General features: G+C 34.8%; 1 protein-coding gene across 11 annotated transcripts; it reads right to left on the reverse strand.

Moving 5' to 3' along the window:
• Positions 1-2,062: 2,062 nt before the first annotated feature.
• On the reverse strand, positions 2,063-19,789 carry LOC141549165 (E3 ubiquitin-protein ligase DTX3L-like). Of its 11 annotated transcripts, none has more exons than XM_074278567.1 (4): positions 19,659-19,789; positions 8,870-10,567; positions 8,573-8,625; positions 2,063-5,439 (listed from the first exon to the last, which is right to left on the reverse strand). In XM_074278567.1, the coding sequence occupies exon 4, from the start codon at positions 5,384-5,386 to the stop codon at positions 3,104-3,106; it is 2,283 nt and encodes a 760-aa protein (XP_074134668.1). In that variant the 5' UTR covers positions 5,387-5,439; positions 8,573-8,625; positions 8,870-10,567; positions 19,659-19,789; the 3' UTR covers positions 2,063-3,103. The 11 variants fall into 11 exon arrangements, with proteins under 11 accessions (XP_074134668.1, XP_074134667.1, XP_074134665.1 ...); XM_074278566.1 differs by having other exon boundaries at positions 2,063-7,200; XM_074278564.1 differs by adding an exon at positions 7,819-7,925 and having other exon boundaries at positions 2,063-7,200; positions 8,573-10,567.
• Positions 19,790-21,279: the final 1,490 nt, after the last annotated feature.

The raw sequence follows: 21,279 nt of genomic DNA on the forward strand, positions 1-21,279 counted from the left end.
AGATTTTGAGAAACACACAGTATCAAAAGCAAAGGGATTACTGGTATCTTTGAAGTGGGTATTATGCTTCCAACAAACTTAAACAGAATTGGGATAATCAGGAAGAAGAAAAAAATGGAAGAGGTAAGAGAGTTAAAAGCTCTCTCAGTCTCTCCAACCCCTCTGTTCAAAAAATATTTTAATTGAAAATCATGCTTTTTGGTTATCACTTGATTCTATTGTTGATCTGGTGGGAAGAGATCATCTGTGTAAATTATGACCTGTATACTTTATATTCTGTACCCCAGAGCAATTTTTGGAATTTTGGAAATGGCTGAATTGGGAACTATGTGGCTTCTGTTTCAGGAAGAAAATAAGGGAAAGTGGCAGTTTCACTCCATTATGGAAAAGCACTCTGAAATGAAGGAAACTCAGCCCATATTGTGGATCCAGTCTAGGAATGATTGTGGTTTAATAAAAGGAATTAGGGGCAGCTAGGTGTCGAAGTGAATAGAGGACCAGCCCTGAAGTCAGGAGGACCTGAGTTCAAATCTGCCCTCAGACACTTAGCACTTCCTAGCAGTGTGACCCTGGGCAAGTCACTTAACCCCAATTGCCTCAGCAAAATAAAATAAAATAAAAAAATAAAAGGAATTAAACCTGCTAAAATCTGTTATTCCAAGGATAAGCTAGGGCCATGCTTTGTCTAAAGTTCAAATGGAAGGAATAAAGTCAGTATTTGACTTTGAATATTAAATTGAATTAATTAAATTAATTTAATTTAATTGGCTTAAATTGAATATTTAGATAAATAAATACTTACCAAAAAGAGGCAATTGCCGATTTTACTGGTAAGAAAAGAAGGAAAATTAGATAATGTTATCTTGTGTATCAGTTTATCCAAATGTAAGCATTCCTGTGATTCACCTACAAGATTTTCTAGACACTTGCAGGAAATTTAAAGTTAATTATTCCATCAAAGGGTCCATGTTCATTTATTATACCTTCCCAACCTTCAGCTTATGCTTGGGCTCCCAATAATTTTGGCTCCTGAATTCTCCATATTTGAGACTCAAACATCTTCCTGGCTCACATGAGGAAATTGCTGATTTGTACCTCATAAAAAGATAAGAGTATGAATGTATTTGTTTACATACCAAATTATCGATGTTTCTCTCTTACTCTGAAATGAATTTTAATAGAAATATAAAAAAAAGAAAATAAGGAATTGAACACACCACTGGAGAATAGATCAGAAAGATTTCTGCAATCTACTAAATGGAACTGCAAAAGAACGTACATATTTGACAATGGAACATGGAACTTTGTCAATTTAGGGCACAGAGATATTGCAAACAAACGTTAAAATGCAGAATAGTTGCTAAATTATTAACAGATCGTAATTTTTTCTTTCTGATCATGACACACTTCTGATTTTATTAGAAGTATCTGACACAACCATTAAATTATGTTTCCCCTAATATAAAGTAGAGCTAGATTCAGATGATTTAATAATTTAGAGGAGAGCCAATTAATGATTATTTGAGCTATAATACTTAAAACCTCATGTCCTGGGGCAATAGGGTGTTGTATTATCAATAAACTATTTGTAAACAGAAAAGGGACCTCTCAGTATAAAAGGTTCTCTTTCCTTTTCAAAGCAATGGCAAAGAATCCAGTATGTAAACATCGAATAAATATTTTTGCTTAGTTTTTGTAGCAAATACAAAAGGTAAACTCCTACAGAGATGAGTGAGACTTGCATCTGTTGCCCTATAAGTACCCTTTTGAGCTGGCACCTAGAAAAATGGCATCTTGAGCAAGCAATTTTGTGGAGGTTAAAAGTAAGAAAATATTTAAATATGAATGTGGTCTCACTAAGACTCAATAAACAGAGCAAATGCCACAAGGTACACCCTAAAGGGTGAACTAAGAATGTAGAGAAGCTGAGCAGCAAAGGAATCCGTGCCAGTTACCAATTAATTTGGAAACTCTGATTTCCAGGTCAATGATCTTCCCCCTAATCTGTTAGTCAAGCATTTATTAAGTGGTGGGGATATAAAAGAAGGCAAAAGACAGTCTCTGCTCTCAAATACTTTATAGTGTAACAGGGAAGACAATATGCAAACAATTACATAACAAACAAGCTACATACAAGACAAATTGGAGATAATCCACACAGAAAAAGCACTAGTGTTAACAAGGTTTAGGAAAGGCAAGGAAAAGTGTAGAAGGTGGGATTTGGGGAAGAACTTGAAAGAAGTCAGGGAAGCCAGTCAGTAGAAATGCAGAGGAAAAGAATTCCAGGCCTGGGGGATATCCAGTGAAAATGCACGATCAGGAAAGATGGAGTTTCTTGTGCAAGGAATATCAAGCCAATATCATGGAATCACAGAGTACATAGTGGGGAAGAAAAGGAAGGGGCAAGGTCATGAAGGACTTTGAATGCCAAACAGAGTCTTTTCTAATTGTTCTTCAAAGTGACTGGAAGCCACTGGATTTGAAATATCTTTCTCCACTCCTTAATTTCCATTAAATTTGTTACAGCCCCAAGGATGGCTAGTTTCTTTCTGCAGTGAAGGATTCATGGAAATATCTGGAGACTAATCTTCTTCAAGATGTCTTCCAATCTTTTTAATGTTCCTAGGTACATTCCAGTTAAAAGGGAACTAATTCTGGTTAATTCTGAGGCTACCAACAACTCACCACAATAATATGAATGGATCTGGGGGACAGTCATCACATTGTGCATCACTTGTGCAATTGGTACAATGGAATATTCCTTCTCCAGCATACCTGCTGACAGCAAAATGGATACAAGCAGCAAAGCACTGAGAGTTATATTTTGGGTTCTTACTAGAGCAACTTTTACATTTCTACCAAGCTCTCAGTTTGTCTAATAAAAAGTACAAACTCCAAGAAATTAGACAGTTAGCAGGTAGCAGTTCATCCCCACTCACTCCTAAGCAAACTAATTTCTTCTCATATTATTACATTTTTCTCTAAATACTACACATACATACACAGACACACACACAATAATTTTAATTATTCCTTTGATTTTTTTTCCACAATTACAGCTTTTGTAAGCCCAGTTCTCAAGGCATCTTTGAAGTCAGCATTCTTACTCGATTCCTTTTGCCTTCAGCTCCAGTTTGACTCGTTGCAGATAACTGGGATCGGGATAACCAAAGTTTTCCGGCCCACCGAACTGTAGAGTTTTGTGGTGAATATCGTTCCAGGTGATCACATCCTTGACTCCAGATGTGCGAGACTGTCCTACTGTGAAAATCAACTTTTGGTCAAAAGCTCTTCTGAGGAGATGTAAAACCTGCCGTCCTTCTTCATTATTGGGCAAGTACGCCACCCGTCTTGTTCCTTCATAGCGTTTTCCTGGGTTGGGATGCTCTTCGGTCTGGATGCCTCCCCGCATGTCATAATGAATCACGATAGTGCCGTAGGAATTGTAACCTGGAAGTGAAGAATCTCTGTAGGACGTTGTCATCGTTCCGTCTGGCTGATTCCCTTTCACAATACCATAGGAGGTCTGGCATACAGGGCACACTGGCTTGTGTTTCATGGCCTCTCTGATACAAGGGCCACAGAATGCATGCTTGCACTTTGGAAGGACTTCTTTCTGGTGAATGCTTTCCATACAGATGACACACTCTTCCTCTTCCTCTTTTCCTAAGTCCCACCAGCTAGGCAATCCCTTAAAGGGAGGTAAAGCCATTCTGAAATCATCAACAATTTTGTCCAAGGGGGATTTGGAGTCTCTATTCCAATTCCTTCCAAGGGAAAGAGTTGGCCATTGTCTCTGCTGAGCAGGACTTTCAATACTAAAATATCTCTTAACGTATTCCACTGCTTCCACAAGGTACTTAGGCAAGCCAGCCAATGTCAGTTCTTGTCCATTCCACTCCAAGTTCACATGGGGGTGCTTTCTTTCAAAGTCTTCAAAGAATGGTTTTTCAGGCCAACACTTTCTTTCTTGAACTAATGATTTCAGGTTCACTACCTCTTTGGTAACCTGAGGTAAGAGCATCTGAAAGATATCAACAAAATCTTCATAAGCATGAGGAGAGAGGTCTAAGCCTTTGTCTTTTGGTGTAAATACAACGAGTGTTTTCTGAGTTTGGGGATTGTTCATCAGTTCCATTGCAGTGTCATATTTTTTCTCTATTTCTCTGATTTCTGGGTGCAGAAGACGCAATTGAATGGTATCAACTTCAATTCCATTCTTCATCAGGTTTTGGGAAGCCATCAGTTCTTCAGGTTGTTTGCGGGAGAAATTTGTCTCAATGAAATGTTGAGCTCCTAAAATATCTCGTGGGTTTCCCAAGAGGATTAAGACTTTTCCTTCAGCTTTAACATACATATTTTGAAACATGTCAGTCAGTGTTTTTTGGACATCAAATGCCAGCTTATTATCTGTGAAATGAACATCCTGATGGGTCACATTCTGCATTTCCCTCTGAAATGTTCTGGTAAAAGCTTCTTGAGCTGCCTTTCTGTCCCCTGACTTAGCTGGCTCAAAGTCTAAACACACATTGCCTGTAGGATATACGAAAGTACTGATGATACGTACTTGAAACTCACTTTCTATTCTGGCTAAAGTTTCAGCAAAGAAACATTTAAAATATTCATAGAGATGTGAAGAAATTGTGATAAGGTCTGACTCTTCTTCTGCACTGTGTTTTGGGTTTGAGTGAATAGCATTGTCACAGTCATTTGGCACAACATTCTCGATTTCTCTTGCTGCGGCTGAGTGGGGAAAATCTTCTTTCTGGTCATTGACCAGTACGGTCTCATTTAAGAAGTGGTAAATTTTTCCAATATCTTCATAGTCACCGATCACTTTCTCAGGCATATCATGGCCTCCCTCTATTTTAATATTTGGGCAAAGGTTAGTAATTTTTTCCCTTTGTTCTTTGGAAAGACTGAAGTTCAACTGGGCCTCCACATGAAGAAATGCCTTTTGAATGAAGCAATTTGAAGAGTTAGAAGCACCTCCTTCTTCTGGCTGTTTCTCACATGGAACTTGCTCTGGGAGTGACTGAGTCTGAGGAGAAGGCTGGCTTAGCTCCAAAGTGTTGTTGTCTTCTGGGTTTTCACTTGATTCTATGAAGACATCCACATGTGAGGTATCATTGATAACCACAGAGTGATCTCTTTTTGCTATGACACCTTCCTTGGCTTGTCTTTTATAAAACTCTACCCAGAAAGTGCCTTCTGTAGGACCAGCTTTGACCTTGCACTTGCCTCCCCCAGACTTCCACGGGTTTTGGAAATACTTTTGTAGCTTCCTCTCCATTCTCGGGCAGTTTTCAGACACCCGAACCAGGACCCGGTAGAGCGGGCTGTGGGAAGTGCCGCCAGTAGCCATCAGGGCAGAGTAGGAACTCATGAGTTGAAGAGTTGGTGTTGTGTTGTTTGTTCTCTGGGCTCTGGAGGGGAAAACTGGGGAGCAAAGAAGGGAAACAAAAGGGTGCTGTCAGCTGACTACCCCCATTTCTCTGCCTATATCATAAACTAATAAAAATAGTAATTGGTTCAGACAGGACAAACATATGACAAAGAATCAATTGGCAACTTAACAATGAAATCCTAAATACTGAGGATTTCAAAGAATAATTAGAAAAAGTAATTATCTGAAAGAATGAGGAGGAGGAGAAGGAGGAGAACAATGATCGTGATATGATATACAACAATTTACAGGATGCAGATAAAGCAAACCTAGGGAGAAAAAAAGTATCTATACTTACAAACACATTTATAACATACAAGATATGAGGAATAATGAACTGACTATTCATTGAAAAAAATTAGAAAGCCAACAAATAAACAAGCTTAAAATAAATACGAATATGTTTTAATGAGGAAAGAGATATTGAAAACAAAAATATTCCAAAGGAAAAGTATCTAAAACTAACGGCTGGTTATTTGAAAAGAAAAATTAATTTGATATACCCTTAACTAATCTAATCAAAAAGAAGAGGGGAGAAAATCAAATCAATGAAATAGTAATTGAGAAAAATGAAATAGCAACAGAAGAAGAAAAAAACATCACCACGTTATACAGTGTTAACCAAAAACAATATAGTCCATGAGACATGTGTTGCAACTGGAGTTATTACAAGAGGAAAGCATATACATGTAGGGATGCCCTATACCAAGGAGCCTAGCAGTGCAGGCAAGACTTGGTATTTAAGTTATAGGGAAAAGTGGAAGTCATAGGAGAGGGGAAAAGGACCAATCCCCTCCAAAGAGGAGGAGAGAGCATGAATAAGTAAAATAACAAAAGCAGCATTCTTTTCCATTGCTAAACCATAAAGAAATGATGGTCTGCTTATTTCCAAGGGTCCCATCTGCAGAAAGTTTCTCAATTTACTACAGACTGACTGGCACCTGTCTTAACTCCCAAGAACACACAGGGATGCCAACTTGGAATACAAACAACAAATCATGTCAGCTTTGGAGGTAAAGTTTTGGTGCTTCATCCTTGACACATGTGGGGCCTCTTGCATACTCCAGGTGCAGTGTTTCTGCAAAATATGACAACTCAAAAAGACAAGTTCAGGGGATTCCTTAACATTACCCCCTCCTCCCACCACCCCACTGGTTAAAGGTAACTCCTGGGGACCCTAATGATCACAAAGAGTTCACTTGGTAAAACATCCCCAAGTATAGGACCTGGGAAGGGTCTCTGAAGGGAAGAGAAAGAAACATTTCAAAAGGATAAAGGTCAACAGATAGAAAGCTAACAAGAGACCTTGAGCATTTTTATGTCTCACAGCTGATAGAGGAAAATTTCAATTACCAAATGAGATCAGCACCAGAACCATAAATGAAGCACAATACAAATCATAGTAAGAACATTCAAAATCAAAGATTAATTCAGAAGGGAAAATCATACAGTAGACAACCAAGAGAACTTAATATACAGATACAGACAATAGAAGCCAAAGGGGTACAATAATGGACATCGATATTAACAAACATTAAATCTCACTGCAATTTAATAATCCTTCCCCACATTCATTTAATCAACACATTTCATCTTGGATCTCAGATGTTCCATGAAGTCATCCAATCCCTGGCACAGCTCTTCTTGGAGCAGTCTGGAAAATATCATCTCTTCAGGAGTATCACTTTGGTGGTGGAACCTTTCTGGTTCGAAATTACTTGTAAAGACTCTTTAAATGTTTCTGATCAAATCTTCTACAAAACAAATCTCAATATAAGATTTCCATACTTGTCACAAAATTTACTCTCTAACAACTAGTACATGTGATAGAAACCAACTGAACCCTCGGGGTTCTGATTTAATCAATAACAGAGCTATAAAGGGAACATCATATTAGGAGACTATAGTTCATTTCAAACTGAAGAGAATTGTAGGTTATGAATAACCCATGTAATTTCTATCTTTATCTAAACTCGATACTTGACATAAATATTGTTAACAATAAGCTAAAGGGTTACTGTTAGATTAGCATTCAAATACAAACTAAATATTTTAAATGCCACAGAAAGGGAACCTCCTAAAACCTTCAAATTACATATATATTCATTTGATTTTGTTATTTTCTTAACATTTTTACTCGTTTTTTTTTACATTACAGCTTTTAACTGTTAATTACTTTAGAACTCCAAATTTAAATATCAGTAAATTCAATTGAATTCCAATTCAATTCAGTTATTCAATTCCCCCTTTTAGGAATAAGAGATATAAATAAGAATCTACTCTTCACGTTTTGAAAGCATATATTACAGAACATAAAGAAGATGACCTATGTATAAAAAACAAACGAATTTACATAAAAGTTACTAAGTTACCTTCAATTGTAGCAAAAGACTTGAGAAGGCATGTGGAGACACACTTAAGCAATCCATTTCAAAACAGTGCATATCAAATAAGTTTTTGATAATAAAAAAGGTTCGTACTACAGGAAACAAAAGTTGTTATTTCCACATTAAATAAGAATATTAAATAAAATTGACTTTTCCATTAGTGTAACACAAATTATTCCATAAGTGACTCTCTTCTAAGAGAGCTGATTGCAGTAAAAGCCATTTCTTGAAACCAAATTGAAGATGTTTCTGATTTCATTTTAATTATTAACAGAATAACATCTTGGTTCCATAACTATTGCAATAACATTTAATTATTCTTATATATTAGGAAACATTTAAGGACCTTATTTTATTCAGAAATGTCTATCTAGTAACAGGCAGAAATATTTGTTTTGGATATTGAATGGACTATAACTCCAGGCTGAATAGCTCAGATTTTACACAGATGCAAATTATTATATTATACTATTATTATACTAGCTCAGATGTGTTCCAGCTTTAGTCTATGGGATGATGATTTAACACTGGGTTTGTTATCTTTGTTTCACAATTTTCCTTTATCTTCATCTAATCATTCCCATGACATTCAGAAAGAATGAGTTATTCCAGGGAATTAATCTTATACATGATTATGTAAGTATTAGCAACCAGACAATAAGCCCAAGTACTGTTACTTAATTGTTTGAGATATGGAATGACTAAACATTTAGACTGAAAATAGCAAGGTCTTACATACTTGCATTGTGCTCCTATCTTCTACTGACCACTTGCTCTGATTACAGAAATTTGCTATAAAAGAAAAACATATGGACATGATTCTAACAGCATCAAAATTGGTCCTTAATGATTCATCACATATATGGCAAGATAAAGCATCCTTAGCTCTGTTTGACTTCAGATAAGAGTCAGATTTGACAAGCAATCATGCAGCAACAATTCCACCTCATAGCAAGACTTAGGAATAGCCAGGTGGGAAATATTCCTGTTCAAAGGTAAATAACAAAATGGGGAAACTGAGCCAGAAGGATCCTACCTTAGGCTCTGCAAGCTTGTCTTCTTGGCTTTTTCCCAGATACAGACCTCCACCTGTAACACTTCAGGATCACATTCCCTGAGTACCTTGTGGCATTTCTCTCAAATGGTGGATTAATGACTTAATGATCCATCCATACCTGAATTAAAAACTCAAAACAATATCAGTTAGAGTCCCAAGAGCTTTTACCTCAAATAACAAGTTTCACTAATCACAACTAAAAGCTAGATACCATTATTTTTACTCTCATGGAGTTGCAATAAGTAATAAAAATTTGCCAGGAGTCACACATACATGAGAGATTTCACTTAACATTCATCACTTGTTTTTCTTTTCTTCTTCTCCTTGAGCCTGTACATCCTGGTGTATGGATCAATCATTAGAAATCACTTCTATATTATACAAAAACTTGAAAATTCTCAATAAGCCAATTTCATTGTTTACAAGCTCTTTTCTCAGAGCTTAGGACTTTGCCCACACAGATGGCTTCCAGGAACCTGGAAAGTTTCCAAAGGGAATCTACAAGGACTTTTCTTTGTATCATTTCTCATACAATAATTAAGAATCAATTTTCCCTTTTGAATTACCTATGTAAATACCAGATAGGCTTTTAAATTATGACAATAATCCCAAATAACAATTCACAATCTTACAAATGTCATAAATGATAGCCAAATACTTTTAGCTGTAACTTTTTTTAACTATAGGTAAAGGCAGAAATTTCCATTTTCCTAAATTGCAGTTACAAACCATTATAAAACAGGACTAACAGGGCTGATAAAATAACAACAGTTTTCAAAAAAATTTTTCACCTTCGGAATCTATGACCAAAGAAGAACTAGAGAACATTATGAAATGCAAAATGGATAATTTTGATTATATTAAATTAAAAAGGGTTTGCACAAACAAAACTAAAAGCTAAGGAAAAAATACAGTGTTTTTGATAAAGGCCTCATTTCTAAAATATATAAAGAATTGACTCAAACTTGTAAAAATACAAGCCATTCCCCAATTGATAAATGGTCAAAGGATATGAACAATTTTCAGATAAAGAAATTAAAGCTATTTCTAGTCATATGAAAAAAATGCTCAAAATCACTTTTGATTGGAAAAATGCAAATTAAGACAACTGTGAGGTACAACTTCACACCTCTCAGATTGGCAAGATGACAGGAAAAGACAATGACGAATGTTGGAAGGGATGTGGGAAAACTGGGACACTGATACATTGTTGGTGGAACTGAATGGATCCAACTATTTTGGAGAGCAACATGGAACTATGCCCAAAGGGCTAGCAAACTGTGCATACCCTTTGATCCAGCAGTATCTCTACTAGGCCTATAGGGAAAAGAACTCACATGTGCAAAAATGTTTGTAGTGGCAAGCAATTGGAAACTAAAGTAGATGCCCATCAGTTGGAGAATGGCTGAATAAGTTATGGAATATGAATGTTATGGAATATTATTGTTATATAAGAAGCAATCAGGAGAATGATTTCAGAGAGGCCTGGAGAGACTTACATGAATTGATGCTAAGTGAAGTGAGTAGAACCAAGAGAACATTGTACATGACAACAAGAAGACTATGTGATGATCAACTGTGATGGACTTGGCTCTGTTCAACAATGAGGTATTTAGGCAGTTTCAACAGCCTCGTGATGGAAAGTGCCATCCACATCCAGAGAGAGAACTTTAGAGCCTGAATGTGAATCAAAGCATAGGATTTTTACCTTGTTGTTAAAAATAATCTTTGCATATAATTTAAAAAATAAAATATCATTAACAAAAAAGTTACCCCTTTTAGATGTTCACTTCATACTCTAATAACATATAAGTTATATAATAATCAATGCAAATAGTTACCAATTTCACAATATAAGAAAATTTAAAAACATATCAATGCCATAAATAATAGTATGCATTCGAGACTTGAAACAAACACATTAACAATCAGGGGACCTCAATTCAATTGAATGCTTTTCCAAATCACCTTACACAGAAAATAATTTTATCACCGTTGGCACTATATGTTGAGCCTATCTAAAACCTGTATAAAATCATCTTGTGTGAAGCAATTACATCTAATTAAGGAAATAATTATAACAGTTAATATTCATATAGTGTTTGCATTATGCTAGGCATCTTATTAAGCATTTTACAATCATGTGACCTTCACATAACCCCGGGAAGTGGTTGCTATCATTATCCCCTTACAGATTAGAAAAGAGGTAAATAGATATGAGGTAACTTGATAAAGGTTACCCATTTAACAAAATTTCAGATCCATACATTTTTCCAAATTTGTCTTAATGCCAGATAGTATAAGAAATCCTGAAGCATAACGATCATATTGTGAGAGATATTTTTCACTTAAAATAATATCAGAGTAAATTTAGTTACACTTGGATCTATTTTAAAATGGTAATGAATCTCAATTTCTAATTTTAATTATGTAATGATATGTTTTACACAAGAGCTATTATTTTAAGCATTTAGTATTATGGAGTGCACTATTTCTAGCCAATGCACTGCCAAAGATTGCAAAATTTCCAATCTGCTATTAGGTTTTAATCAATTATGACATTTAAAAGCACATTTTAATTTAATTCCAATCTGGGTTTTACAATCTCAGAAATAACCCATAGTTTATTACTTTAGTCCTAGCCCTCTATTACTGTTTCTCTATATACTTCCAAATCAAACAGCAACTTTTTATTATTGTAATTATTCATAAGATAAACATATGAAACTTTACACAACCTTTCCACTTAAAGCCAAATTTTTTTCAGTCATTATCTGTCAATATATTTGAATCTTATCAACATGTTTAAATCTCCTTGAAGTTGGCACAAGGGCACCCAGAGAAACTGTCCCCCAAACCTTATCTATCTTTTACATTTTCTTTTCAGTTTTTATTTTTCTTTCCAAATCTCCCAAACCAATTACTCAGACTATACAACTTTACTCAAATCCAAACTATATTCACTCTGTTGACTATTTCGTTTGATAATTTCAGCACATATTGTTACACAAAACCCAATGACTCATTAAAATCTTACTTTCACAGTAGTATAGTTAATTTAAGTGACCTTTATCATTAATTTACCTATCCAACAATGATTCTATATATTGATTTTTTTATCATTCACACATTCCTTAAAAGATGGAGATACCAAAAACTCATTAAAATGTTGTTAGCAGTTATAAAAGCTCTAACAAATTCATCTATATTAATAACAATTAAATTTTGGCATATAAGTCACAAAAGTAACATAAAACATTTCGAAGTTGCTTTCTTACATAAGCTCCTCTTGTAGAGGTAAGAAGCAAGACAATTCTTAAGAGTCCAACACATAATCTGTTATAAAATTGAGTGGGAATCTCATATAAGTTATAGCAAAATTTCCAGTTTCAAAGTTCACATACCAGTTCAAAAAGTTACTTTTAAATTAATTAACTTTAGCTTATGGGATTCTCTAAACATCTAACTAGATATTTCAGTCAGATTTTGGGTGTTTCCTGGTACACACAAAACTTTTTTTCCTTTTTTTCAGAGGCCTGGAAATGGTTAATTTCCAGTTCTATTTCAAAGTACAAGTATTGAAGCTTTTATTGACAAAGCCCCAAACCTATCTCTCTAAAATCAGTGAAATGACTTTGTCTAACTTGTAAAACAATAAACTAGTCATTCCTAGGGTGAGGAGTGGGGTGATGAAAAGGACTAGGTCACAGTTCAAATATGTTAAGGAAGTGACCAGGATCTTTCTTAAAAATATATTAGCTAATAAGACATAGAAAGATAGTTTTCCAGCAAAGTTTTTCTTTCTAAGCTCCGTGAGCACAATTGCAGACTCTGAGAGACAGCTGAACATAGACATAAGAAACATAAATATACCTACGCAAAATATTACTTCTTGCCTGCCTTGCTATGTAGTCATGCTATATATCAAACATATACAGCCTAAGAAATTACTACCCTTTTAAGATTGTTTCTGTCTTACTCATTGCATATTCTGATCTGACACTTCCTTTATCAACCATATGCCCAATAACCTTTGCTTCACTGAGTTTTTTCTTCTGTCTTTACTGTCCACTCATACACAGTCGCAAAGGGAGAGAGGAAGAAAAAGAGAAAACAATAAAATGTCTCTATGATATAGAGGGCAACTGTTATTCCTAAGTATCTCTTAGCAGAACTGAAAGTTCTCCTCTTTGCCTATGCTACGTATCTATAAATGAAGTTTAAAATGTATCTCTGAAAAAAAATTAAAGATATATTAACCTTCCTGTCAAATACTTGAAGGTTTCAGGGCCATACACCTATGATATCTGGCCCATGGCAGTTTCCTTAGGAGGAGGAGAAAACCATCTTTGGACACTTTGTTATGTGTGGAGAACACACAGAGAGATAAAAACAACAACCAAAAAAAACCACCACTAAAAATTTTATATTACCAATTCATACCCATATATTCTATTATTATTTTTCAGTTGGTTTGCCAAAATTACTAGGATTCAATCTCCTCTCTTCCCTCTACATATTAGAAAAATCTAACTAAACATATTAAAAAACTGACTAAAAATAAAACAAAAAAAAAAAGAAGTTAAGAAAATGAACAGAATTTTAGAAAATTTAAATGATAGCTCTCTGACAACAACTGAATAGGAGTGGAAGGAACATACCTTTTTTCCCTCAGAAATACAAAAAAAATTGACCATGCATCAGGGCATTTCGACATAAATCGGATAATAAATTAAACAAATTAGAAAATTAAACAAACTAGGGGAACATGGAATAGTTTACCTCTCAGATCTGTAGATAAGAGCAGAGTTTATTACCAAATAAGAGATAGAAAGAATTACAGGATACAACAGATAATTTTGGTTACATTAAATTAAAAATTTTTCTCACAAACAAAACCAATACTTAGATTAGAAGCAAAGCAGGAAACTGGTCAAAATTTTTTACATCAACTTTCTTTGACCATGGTCCCAATGCTCAAATATTGAGTCAAATTAATAATAAATCAAGTCATTCCCCAATTAATAAATGGTCAAAAGATATGAACAAGCAATTTTTAAATGGAGAAATCAAAGCTATCTCTAGTCCTATGGGAAAAAATGCTCTAAATCACCAATTCGTTTAGAGAAATGCAAATTAAAACAACTCTGAGGTATTACTTCACACCTATCAGATTAATTAATATAATGGGAAAGTAAAATGATCAGTGTTATAGAGGATATGGAAAAATTGGGACAGTTGCATGAACTGTGGGTAGAGGTGTGAACTGATGCAAACATTTTATAGAACTATCTAAAACTACGACCAAGGGGCTATAAAAAGGCACTTATCTTTTGACCCAGCAATATCACTACTAGGTTTGTATTCCAAAGAGATTTTTTTAAAAGAAGAAAAAAGAAAAAGGCTACATGTACAAAAACATTTATACTAGTTCTTTTAGTGGTCATGAAGAACTAGAAATTGAGGGGATGTCCATTAATTGGGGAATGGCTGAACAAAATATAGCATATAATTGTGATAAAACTGTATTGTGCTATAGCACAATAGAAAATGATGATCAGGATGTTTAAAAAAAACTTAAACCAACATGAACTGATGCAAACTGAAGTGAGCAGAATCAGAAAAGTAATATTGTATAGCAATCAACTGTAAATTATTTAGCTATTCCCAGCTATAGAAAAATCTAAAACAGTGCAAAAGGACTTGTGATGAAAAATGCTTTTCACCTCCAGGGAAAAAAATGATGGAGATCAAAGCATATTGTATTTACTATCGAAGCATACTGAATAGGTTTTTTAAAACTATATTTTTCTAATTCATCAGCTGAAATTCCCATTTTAAACTAGATATTATAAAACCTCATTGTTTCTTTTTTGTCATTTCTACCTCAGTTGGGAGTTCTCCCTTATCCCATGCTTCAAAGAGCTTCCCCCCAAAGGAGTTTCCTTTGAAACATTATTTTGGCTTGTTCTACCATTCTCTCACCACCTCTCCCCCCACAGCCCTTAAAATGAATTATTTATCCAAAATTTAGAGGACCATTATCTTTAATTGAGAAAAAGTAGAATCCTTCCCAATAAGATCAGGGTGGATATCCATTATTACCAATATCATTCAACATTGTACTAGAAATACTAACTACAGCAATAAGAGGAGAAAAGAAGAAATTAAATAGGAATAAACAATGAGAAAACAAAACTATCATTCTTTTTAGAAGATGTAATGGTATACTTAGAGAATCCTAGAAAATCAACTCTATTGGATTGAAAACTAGTTGAAATGATGAATGATTTTAGGAAGATTTTAGAATATAAAATAAATTCACATAAATCAACAGCATTTCAATATTTTGTCCCCAAAAATACCAGCAGGAAAAGCTATAAAGAGAACTACCATTTAAAATAACAATTCACTACAAAATACTTGGGAGTCTATCTGCAAGACAAACCCAAGAACTATTTGAACATAATCACAAAACATGTTTACATAAATAAAAACAGATCTAAACAACCAGAGAATTACTGATTGCTTATAGATAGGACAAGCTAATATAATAAATATGCCAATTACATCTAAATTGAGAATTACTTTTAAAAAGTAATAATAACAAAATTCATCTGGAACAACAAGTGGTCAAGAACATCAAAGAAAACAATTAAAAAAATGTGAAGGAAGACTGCCAGATTTCAAATGGTAGTAGAAAGCAGTAATCATTAAAAAATCTACTACTGGCTAATTAATGGAGTGAAATAGATTAAATACATTATATACAGTCTTAAATTTCCATAGTAATTTAGTGTTTGAGCAATCCAAAGATCTAAGCTTTGGGGGGCAAAAACAGTATCCGACAAAAATTGCTAGGAAAAGAGGAAAGCAGTTTGGAAATAACTAGACAAGAGACCAACCTCTCACTCTGTACATACTAAAATAAAATCAAAATGGGTAGAGAATTTAGACAAATTAGGGGAGCATGGAAAACAATTCACCTGTCAGACCTATGGATAAGAAAACTGAGTCAAATTGATAATACAAACTATTCTCTAACTTATAGAAACAAGCAATATTCAGAAGAAGAAATTAAAGCTATCAATAACCATATGAAAAAAAATGCTCTAACTCACTCCTGATCACTTCTAGAGAGAGAACTGATAAACTGATAAAGTGCAGATTGATAGATATTTTTTAATTTTCTTTATTTTTTTGCTTCGTATTTTGTAACATGACTAATATAGAAATATGTTATGTATAAAGGATATCCTATTGCTTGCCTTCTTAATGACTATAGTAGGAAATGGAGGGAAGCAGTATTTGGGACTCAAAAATAAGAATGTTAAAATTGTTTTTAATTCATAAAAAAGCAAAAAAACCAAATTTTTGCAAACATTTAAACAGTAATTAATTCCAATATTACATAAACTGGGCAGGGGAGGGAGTGGCAAAGATGGGATCCTACAAAATCCCTTCTATGACAAAAATGTGTTAATGGAATACTGGGAGTCAAAAGGAAAAAGAAAATTATAGATCATTTTCAATAATGATTATTGATAAGAAATTTTTCAATAAAATATTAGCAAGGAGGTTACAGTAATATTAAACTAGGAATGCAAGTCTAGTTCAGTGTAGGAAAACTGGAAACTTAATTGACCATATTACTAACAAAACTCACAAAAATCATATTATTTTAATGGATGTAAAAAATATTTTGATAAAATGAAATACCAATTCTTTTTTTTAATTGAAAAGACCAGGAATAAGTGATTTCCTTAAAATGATATTATCTAAATTATTATCTAATTATTATCTAAAATTAATTATTTGTATTATCTAAAGATTTATTATCTAAACTAATTCTTATCTAAAGAATTATTATCTAAAATTAATAACAAATAATAACTTTAATGGATCCAAAAGACTTTCCAATACATTCAGGGATGAAACTAGGATGTCCATTAATATCATTGGTATTTAATATTTTACTGAAAATTCAACACATAGAAATAAAACATTAAAATTATTGAAGAAAAAAACATTGGCAAAGGTTTTCATTACAAAAACCTCTAAATTTTTAATCCTGGATCTGAATTTCTTTTCTATCAATAATTATATTTATTTTGTCCCATTAAAACATAGCCCTATCTATGTGGCAACATCATTCACATTGTGTGGCATTTTTAAAAAAGAGAGAGAACTAGGTGTCATCCACTATAACCAAGAGCACACACTAAATGTTATGGAGAAACTGGAGGAGCCCAGGCTCACATCTACAGATAAGGAAAGAGGTTGTGACCAAATAAATTACACAGATGATCACAGAAAATAAAATGAACCAAGTTGAATTGAAAAAGCTTTTGCACAAACAAATCTAATGCAATTAAAATTAAGAGGGAAATAAGTCAATGGAGAAAGATTTTCAGCAACTTTCTCTATTAAAGACTTAATATGATCTATATACATATATACATACAAATACAAATATATGAAATCAGTTCAAATTCATTAGCCTGAGCCATTCACCAATAGATAAATGGTCACAGGATATGAAGAGGTGATTTCAAAAAAAGAAATTCCCGAAATCAACAACCATATGATAAAATGCTCTAAGTTATTAAAAATAAGAGAAATGTAAATTAAAGCAACTTTGAGGTTCTATCTCTCAGCCATCAGACTGGCTGGCAAAAATTAAAAGCAAACCTCCTCCCTCTCCCTCCCCCCACTTCACAACTTTCTTTTGTGTTTTACCTTCTTCCATTAGATTGTAAATTCCTTGAAACAAGGACTGTCTTTCTTTTTGGTATTTATATTCCCAGTGCTTAGCACAGTGGACGTCACCTAGTAGATGTTTAATAATATTTATTGACTATTAATAAGCAAAATGAAAAATGTGGTAAAAGCTTAGGAAAATAGGCACACTGAAAGCATCATTTGCAGAGATGCATTGTGGGAAGCAATTTAGAACTGTGCCTCAGAGGTTACAAAATTGTGGCCCAATTCATTGCACCACCACTAGACTTAGATCACAAAAGGAGCAAAGAAAAAGAAAATAGACCCACACGTAAAAATTATAGGAGCTTTTATTTTAACTAGTCAAAAGCTGGAAAGTAAGGAAGTGTCCAGCTCTGGTGAAATAGCTAAATAAATTGTGATCTATGGAGGTATTAGCAGGATATTTTATTGTACCATAAGAAATGGTCAATGTCAGAAAGAACCCTAATAGAGACTGAAATGAGCAAAACTAGAACAACTTAACAATGACAACATTAGAGAGAGAAAAAGTTTAAAAGCTTTTAGAACTCTAATTGATGCAGGCCAGAGGAAGTGTAAATGAATCATATTACCCAGCTCCTGCCACAGAAGTGGTGGACTGAAAATAACAAGTGAATGACACAGAGGTACATGATCAATGGAAACTGGTTGGACTAGAATATACATATTTATTGTGAGGGTCTTGTCTTTGTCCTTGTTGTGGGGGAGGGGATGGCACAAGGAGGAAGTGATAATAAATGCTTTTAAAAAGAAATTTTTAAAAATGTTTAAAATAAGAGAATTATTCTTCTAAATACCAACCAATTCCATTGGTTAGATTTCCTCTAGAGGAAGTGACCTTTTGTCCATTTTTGAGCATTTAAGAAGGGGAGTAATCCATATGGGTTGGTCTCATAAAGCTTATTAACACAAGTCAGTGACACTAAAAGAGGAGGATTTTGCCTTTGGGAAAAGCTTCAGAACTCTGATCAATGCAAAAACCCACTTAAGACCCTAGAAGACTGATGCTGAGGCATTAGACCCACATCTCGACAGGTGAGGGAATGTGATGCACAAGAAGACACATATTCAGACACAGTGATTTGTTTTGCTTGACTATGCATATTTGTTTAAAAAAAATCTATCCTTTTCTTTCTTTTTTTTTTTTTTAATGAGGTGGGGTATGGGAGGTGGAGAAGGCAGAAGAGAAGAGGAAAAACGAAAAACAAAAACCAGAAAAAAAAAAAAAAAAAAAAAAAAGGTCACTAAGGGGTGTGTGCGTGTGTGTGCGCGCGCACGCTGGCACGCTGGCGCGCTAGCGCGCGTTCGTGTGTGCGCGCGTCTGTGTCTGTGTGTCTGTGTGTGTCTGTGTGTGTGTACGTGGAACAGAAGCGAGCAGAAGGAAGGCCAGGGGGAAAAAAGCATTGGTAGTTTTGAAAAAAAAATACAGATTAAATAATTATATATTAAAAAAAAAAAAAAAACAACTAAGCTATAGATGGGAGAGATCAACAGGTGTATGGACAATCCCCCTTTTTTTTTTCTGTTGAATGAAATACATGGAGATGCTTATTGGATCGGGTGTTTGCTGAGTCCAGAATAATAATAAATGAATGAATGAAGAAAATTATTGAAAATGAAGATACAAAAATAAGTTATCTCGTAGATTGGTTCTTCTCCCCCCCCCTTCCCCCACCCAATCTTCTGGGCCGAACTCCAAAGAAGGGATGGGGGGATGGGGGTGGGGCAGGCAGGTTGGAACGGCTGTGGGGAGGGTACCGCTGAAAGGGAGGGGGGAGATAGGAAATCACCGGATGCCTTTCCAGAGGTCCTCTATCCCTCAGACACACAGGAGCCTTGGGCACTTCCAGCTGCGGATGATGCAGCCATGAATGAAGTGCCAAAGGCCCTGGACGGTGGTCTGGGGGTGCGGGCGGGGTGGGCAATACACACACCTACGCCCGACCAAGGATTCTGGAAAGGGAAAGAAGGGAATAAAAGAATCACCTAGCAGGGCCTTACTTACCTCCCATACACACACAGAGGAGCAAACAGGCCCGGGGGGTCGGGGGACGAGAGGTGGATGGAGCTGAAGCCTCAGACAGCCCCCTTTGGCTGACTGCAGGACACCCCAAACCAGGTGAAAATCGCAAAAAGGAGGAGACCTGTGACGTCAAGTTTGGAGGCGGGTCTTGATTCAGCCAATGGAACTTAGGTCGCGACGCGGGAGGAGCGGGGGGGGGGGGGGGGGGGGGAGGGCACAAGGATGGGGAGAGGTGCTGCCTCCTCAGAACAAATCAATCAGGTTGTTAATCAATATTTGGTCAGTTCCTACGACCCAGTGTCAGACACTTGGGCAAGAGCTGGACATCAGAAAGGACAGGACAGATCAGAAAAAGCAGAGATCATTTCCTAGAATAAACTGATCAAATGATCCAATATGCAGAAACTCGCAGGGTTCAGGCAAAGCAATCCTTATGTACAGCTCAGAATTCCAACTACATTTCTGAATAAAAGAGATAACAAAGATCAAAAGAAGAACCTGGAAAAGAAACAATAAAAACTACGCGGAAAAAAAACATTCTGAAAAGAAAAGAAGTGAATAAAATTGGGACAAAACAAACAGCTAATTGATTTCTATTTAAAGGGCAATCAAATCATCAAGATTTTTTTAATGGAAAAAAGGAATAAAGATCAGTCCATTAACATTCAAATTATCAAGATTTTTTTTTAATGGAAAAAAAAGAATAAAGATCAGTCCATTAACATTCAAATTATCAAGATTTTTTTTAAATGGAAAAAAAAGAATAAAGATCAGTCCATTAAGATTCAAATTATCAAGATTTTTTTTAAATGGAAAAAAAAAGAATAAAGATCAGTCCATTAACATTCAAATTATCAAGATTTTTTTTAAATGGAAAAAAAAAGAATAAAGATCAGTCCATTAACATTCAATAAGAGTCTACTATGGTTCAGGTATTGTGCTAAGCACTGGAGATAGAAAAAGAGGCCAAAGACAATCCTTGTCCTAGAGGAGATCACAGTCTAAGAGGGGAGATAATAAACAAGTATGTACAAACAACAGAGGTGGAGTGTCTTGGTGGTGGAAAGGCTAGAAGGCCAATGCCACTGAAGAGTATATGGAAGGGAATAGGGTATAGAAGACTGGGAAGGTAGGAGGGACAAGGTTAGGAAGAGCTTTGAATGCCAAACAAACAGAATGTGTTTGTTTGATCCTGAAGGCAATAGGAATCTACTGGAGTTTGAGTGCTTGGGGAGAGAGAGGGTAAGGTGGCAAATAGTCCTATGCTTTAGGATAATTACCTTGGTGGCTGTATATAGAATAGAGCAAAGAAGTAACTAAGGAAGATGAAATAAAGGGAAGTATCATTAGAAATTCTTTTGCTTAATTTTATGCCACTAATACTGATAAATGGATGAATATTTACAAAAACATAAAGTATGCAGATTAACAGAATAAAAAGAAATTGAACAAGCCATAAAAATCTTTCAGAGGCTGGAAAGGAGCAAATGGATTTACAAGTGAATTCTAGCAAATTTTTTAAAGAAAAACTACACTTTTGCATAAATTATCTCTTAAAATATGCAAACTCTTTTGAGAAAAATAAGATTTTTCACTACCAAAA

This window comes from Sminthopsis crassicaudata, chromosome X, assembly GCF_048593235.1.
Source record: "Sminthopsis crassicaudata isolate SCR6 chromosome X, ASM4859323v1, whole genome shotgun sequence".
In the NCBI taxonomy this organism is placed as follows: Eukaryota; Metazoa; Chordata; class Mammalia; order Dasyuromorphia; family Dasyuridae; genus Sminthopsis; species Sminthopsis crassicaudata.